At 45.5% G+C, this 6,000-nt stretch overlaps 1 protein-coding gene across 1 annotated transcript in view; it reads right to left on the bottom strand.

Annotated features, from left to right (window-relative positions):
* Positions 1-254: 254 nt before the first annotated feature.
* LOC141765075 (voltage-dependent T-type calcium channel subunit alpha-1I-like) overlaps positions 255-6,000 on the bottom strand; it is a 166,557-nt gene continuing 160,811 nt past the window's right edge. The window contains exon 36 of the mRNA XM_074630929.1: positions 255-2,662. Coding sequence (XP_074487030.1) covers positions 2,003-2,662 — 660 coding nt within the window. The 3' untranslated portion in view covers positions 255-2,002. The remainder of the gene's footprint in view (positions 2,663-6,000) is intronic.

Raw genomic sequence — 6,000 nt, 5'->3', positions numbered from 1 at the left:
CCACAGAGCAGTGTATGTATATATGTCGATGTCCGCTCTTAATTCAAACTGGTGTCAGTGCACCGTCGCTTGGTTGGCGGCCCTACGGTTCAAACTATGACGCTCTAGGTACCCCTCTAGCATCAGTTCTGGACGTGTCAGTTTCCACTTGTTGCATGCATAGTGTCTTTTCAGATTCAGATCAGTTTATTATCCCACACGGGGAAGTTTGTTTGATCCAGTGCTTCCAAATAAACATTCGTGTTCACAGGCAACGTATCCTCACACAACGGTTTGCATGACATCTTACGAAAAGTCATTCCTCATTTTTCGTACGCAATTTAATCTATTTGATAAAACAAAGTATTGGATGAACTCAAATGTTGACATCATGTTGGCGCTGGAGGAAACATTTCAAGTTATTACACGTCATACTGAGGGGAACATGAATGTCATGAATGTGCAAGGTTTTGTGCTAATCCATGCTGTAGATGTTGAGATATTTTAAGTGATCTTTGAGATGCTGGTGGTGCTACGTGAAAATTCAGGGGACAATTAAAGTTATTGGGGTTCATTATCTGGACACCATGGATGTCTGCACAAAATTCCATGGCAATTCATTGAATAGTTGTTGAGATATTTTAGTCTGGACCAAAGTGGCGGACTGAAGCCAGACAATGCCATCCCTAGAGCCATGCCACTATCGTGTCCTCTAGGAGGGCTAATAGCTAGGTGTTTTTCAGTTGCAAACAGATGACATCAAACTGCCTCCTTCTGTTGTAAAGCCTATAATGTTCATGTTATATTGAGATGTTTTAATAATATTTGGTTTCCCCTCTGCCTTGCAAAGTCTATTTTGACCTGAAGGAGTCACTGCTCCCCTTTTAACATGCAACTAGAGGGTGCAGCTCGGATCTGTTAAATACATCTTTCAGGGAATTTGAAACATTTTCTGCGAAACAGTTTTACAAATCAATGTTCATTTCAGTGACACATCTCTCTTACATTTATATATTATTATTATTATAGCATCAGAAAAGTCTTTCTACCCAACAGACACTTTCAAACAGTGTGTTAGGCAGCAAAGGATTATCTGCCGATAAGGTTTTGGCCCAGGTCTGCACTCAATACATTTTAGCCCTTTCATGGGTATGTAGAAAGCACAAAGAGTCCACTCTGAGAGCGGCCAACGCTTCCACACTGACAACCCACATGTATTCTCAGCAGCAGTCACGTATCCAGTCTGCTATTCAAAGAGAGGCCCTTTTGTCAGTTGTCAGACCGGCCAGGCTCCTCGCTTGTCTCGGTCCCTCACAGACGGAGACAGACGCGTCTACATTCAACACAACTTCAATACATTGAAGTTGGAAAAAGAACACAGGAAATATACGACCTTTCAATTTCTCTGTTACCCACCGAATCTGCTAAAGAGGAAAAAAAAACAGGTTGGTCGATGCTACTGTTAGCGATGGTTATTACAACAACAAAAAAATGGCTGTACAAAGTTCAGTTCTTCCTCAAAAGAAGCTTCAGTTTGCCATCTGTCCGTGGTGACGACACTGTTTTTGCACAGAGGTTGAGGGCACGTTGGGTCAAGCAATTTTTGATATTGAATTTTTTCCGTTTTAACTTAATAAATAACATTTTAGTTCATCAATCACTGTAATTTTCAGGCCTGTCTTTCTAAATGGCTCTAATGTAAAGCCCAGGACGGCCACATCTTTCAAAGCTGAGTCCCGGTTACGCTAAAAGGCTAAGCCCCTCGTCATTAATCTCTAAGTCCTTTCAAAAGAGCGACCACATATCCCATGGAAAAGAGAGGATGTCAAAACTCAGAAGCAACTGTGTTCTTTTGAGAAATGACTGATCCCAAGCAGCCAGATCCGAGGAGGAATAGAGAGGGAACGCACGATTCAAAGAGGGTTCACAGGACGTGTCATAAAAGTCGCTTCCTGTTTCTGTTCAAGGTCCACAAATGCAAAAAATGCTTAAAGAGTTCCACTACGGAGAGGCAACGAGTGTTTCATCTATTCTTCCTGGAGCTTGTGTCTGTGCTGCTTTTCATGCTGAAGCCTGTGATATCACTGTCCTCCTCCTCGCCGCTCGCCCTTCCCTCCGTCCAGGGGTTGGACAAGTAACCGTGGGCGTCAATGCCGCAGAGGTGGCGGCCGTCTTTACTCCGGGCGGATAGATTAGTTTGGTCCAGTGAGCCGGTGCTGTTGCATTTCTTCACCAGCGGGGGCGCCAGAGAGTCCGGGGTGAGCAGCGACGTCAGCGAGAGACTGTTCAGTGTTTCTGACAAGTGTTCGCTGTTGAGGGTCTGGCGGCAGCCGTCCCCGGCCGTCCCCGTGCCCACGTCCTCGTCCGAAGGGTCCATGGAGTCCTGCCGGGGGCAGCCGGGGCTGGTGCTGCCGCCGCCGCAGCTGCTCTGGCTCCTCTGATGCCCCCTGGTGGCCTGGAGGGTAAAAGTGGTGCTGCGTCTCTTTAGTAAAGGGTGGCCCCGGTTTCCCGTGGCCGGTCCCTGGGGGTGTGAGGGGTGGCTGGGGAGGGGGCAGAGGAGAGGCACGGGGAGATCCAGATCTCGAGGCGGGGACACGCTGAAGCTGAGCCCCTCCTCCAGAGTGATCTGCAGGCTGCCCTCCGAACTGCCCGTGGCCAGGGAGGAGTCACTGTGGGACGGGTGCTGCACACGGAGGAGGGAGGTGGTGACAGAAAATACATTCAGTCTTTAGTAGGTCAAATATTACTGGGTTGCACATTTTAACTAGTTTAGCTAAACTTCCTTTAAAATGATTGAACCAGGTTTTAAATGAATCCCATCTGTAACATCGCTTAAAATACAGTATGACAAAATATATTTAACTGTTATTTGTATCTTCCCTTCAAGGCCCTGCACACCAGCACAAGTGTTTTCACTTACTCTGGTCGATCAGACCTCTGCTCAGGTTGAGACGGGCGGAGATATTGTGGTTACCAAACTCAACGTACCAATAAGACTAATCAAGGTGTAAAGACTCAGACATATTGCATTGGTCGCACAGACACGCACGAGGTTCCTTTCATATTAAAATTGAGGGTCCGCGGCGGACTGGCATTCCACACATGCACATTTTCCCGATCCACACACCATTTCGTTGTTTGCCAGGAGTTCAACGCCATTTGTCTGTCTTTGTATTCCTTTGAAGACAAATTATATAAATGTGGGTAACGGCGGATCTCCTCTCACAACCTCTCTTCAAAACAAGCATCCGCTTTGTTATCTGCTTCTTCTTCTTCTTCTTGGTAAACCAGCTAGAGGTGCGTACGCCACCAACTTGACTGGAGTGTGGAACGAACCTGTAGCATGTGCAGTAGGCATGTTCGGATGTATTAAGAGAACTGGATACAGCGTTGGAGGCGGGGCCCCGTTCATTCCTATGAAAGTTGCTCAGTGGTGCATGAAGCCTAAATGGCTCGACTTCCGTCTGGAAAAGTACCTGGATCTTGCGTACATTGAACATGCGCAGTAGCGTCCACCCGGTCACATGACTCGGTCACGGGGTCCCAACGTCACGCCATCGTCACTGTTTGCGCTCCAGCCTCGGTCTGGGTCTCATTCACATGAACGGAGGATGGGAAATAACTCTGGATTCGGCTATTAATGCGTTTTACAACTTTTATGACCTTCATTTTTAAATAAGGGCTATTTAGAGTGTTCATACTGGGAAGTTGATTCACCTCAAAAAAAATTAGCCGCTGACTTACAGACGTCTCTTTCCCAATGTAAGTCTACGGGAAAAAGTATTTTTGGGGCCAAATGGCATCACGTGACTGACACGGAAGTTGTAGTACCGCCGTTTGGCCACTACGGAAGTTGGGATCGACAACCGGCGCACTGCCTGGGGACTTGATGTGGACGTCTGCTGGGGCTTGGTCCACATGTCCACATAGGGTTGGACATAAAAAATGGCTTCGACCCCAGAGGTTTAAAACATAACCTGCTAAATTGATATAGTTATTTAAATAGGTTTACAGTTTTGGTGCAACAGAATTGTAAAATAAATACCAAAAAATCCCTGGTTTTAAAGTTTGTCCTGACTGGTGCAACCCACGCAATGTGTCATATAGCATTTGTGTCATTGGAAATGTTACATGGGCAGCAGGGAGTTAGTCATTACTCCTAATCCCAGCACTCTCAGTATACAAAACCACATGGGAGAGTAAGAGATTATGAAACAGGAGAAATGGAGGGATTGGCAGAAAAGAGAACCAAAAGATAAAGGAGGGGAAGAAGAGGCGGTAGAGAGATGGACCACCAGAGAAAGACGTAAAGAGGATAAAGGAAACACAATAAAACAGAAGAGAATGTGAAAAGAGAGTGTGAGCCAAGAACAACGAGCGTCGGCATCGGGCTCAGGGCTGGCCGGGATAATTAGCTGAGTGCCGCAGAGCATTACTGTAGCAGCTGAGGATCACAGAGGCACTCAGGCAAGAGCTAAACAAACCAAACAGGTAGAGAGGGGGGAAGAAAGATAAACGTGTCTCCATGGTTACACTGGAACAAGAACTAAAATAAGGGCCTTTTTCATTCCCGTTTGTTTCGTTGCAGAAGCCAACACAGGGGAGGTGTTAGATTCAATACGGATGAGATCATAGCTTTAATTATAACTAAATAATTTAACAGCAGGACATCAATGGATGCTGGTTAAGTGTCATGTGGACGTTCACAATTCCAACACAACAAGATGCCAAAGGGATGTTGCAGCTCAGCTACTGCAGACAGACTGGAATAAAATCATTTAAGTATCTTTATTAAAGCTGGGCATACACTGTAGGATTTTAGAGATGTTGTTGTGTACTTCCTGCTTCTTCTGGACGAGTAGATCGTTTGCGATGTAAAGCCAAAGCTCACGATTTATGTGCTCACACTGTACGGATCCGATCGTCAGCCACGACCTGAGTCATAAGTGGTCTGTTGAAACGTCTATAAAAAAAAGGTAACGTTATATGGATTCTCTGTGGCGAGGAAGACGTGGACAGTATGTCCTGTCCATTTGCAGAGAGAATTGGAGGTAAGCTAGCTACCTTTTACTAGCTATATCTATTATAGCCTTCATTGCTATCTTGATAGCTGCGCTCTGATTACTACGGAGCCCCCCGAGACCCCTAGGAGAACATTTTCATTAATCCGTGCCCTCTAGTTAGTAATGAGGGAACTACTTCATAGTGCACTTCTTCCAATCATTCCTGAAAGTCCACGCACTGCTGATGTACGAAGCCCCCCTAGATGATGTACTTTGGTAAAGTTGGAGAGATATTGACAGATTCAAACTTCCCGGATCAATAACTCATAACAGAAAACGTTGTTAAAACACCAACGAGAGCTCTTTCTAACCGTAGTGAGGTAGACAACGTGCTATAACCTAATTTTAATCACAACGAGCCTTTAGTCCTCCGAGCTGGACACATTACATCGGTCTCTATGTGCAGCCGGCTCTGAGATGAGGGGTCAGAGACCGTCTACAAAGTGCAACGCCGTAAAGAGAAAGATATTCAATAACTTCAGTATTATACAGTGTCGTACCACCAAAATTACTTACATAGTTGTACTGCAACACTTAGTTTGGAAAAATATGCTTTTGCATAATTTCGGTGAATTTTTAATAGGAGGAATATTTAATAACTTCACTTTAGGGGGAGCCTCCGTAGATTACTGTAAAAAGAGAAGAAAAAAGGCGTTGACGTTGGAGAATCTGCTTGTGGCTCTTCTTCAACTGTGTGAGAGCTTGCGGGCGTACAACAAAAATTTCGGACATGTCAGAAATTCATCCGACTGTCCAACAGCAGGTCTGGAGGAGTTTATCGGTCCCCCCCCCCCGTACACTGCACGGCAAACAACGCCCGACGAAGCTGAAATTCGGTCCAACTCTAAAATGAGTCGTGCAGCTCAAAATTGGGGACAGAAATGGGCTAAAATCGTACAGTGTATAACCGGCTTTACTGTGTGTAGCCTTGTATTGAGGCATGTTACAGTATGAAGCT

Source organism: Sebastes fasciatus, chromosome 3, assembly GCF_043250625.1.
Source record: "Sebastes fasciatus isolate fSebFas1 chromosome 3, fSebFas1.pri, whole genome shotgun sequence".
NCBI lineage: Eukaryota > Metazoa > Chordata > Actinopteri > Perciformes > Sebastidae > Sebastes > Sebastes fasciatus.
Note: the sequence above shows the minus strand (reverse complement) of the source record. Positions and strands in the feature narration are given on the sequence as shown.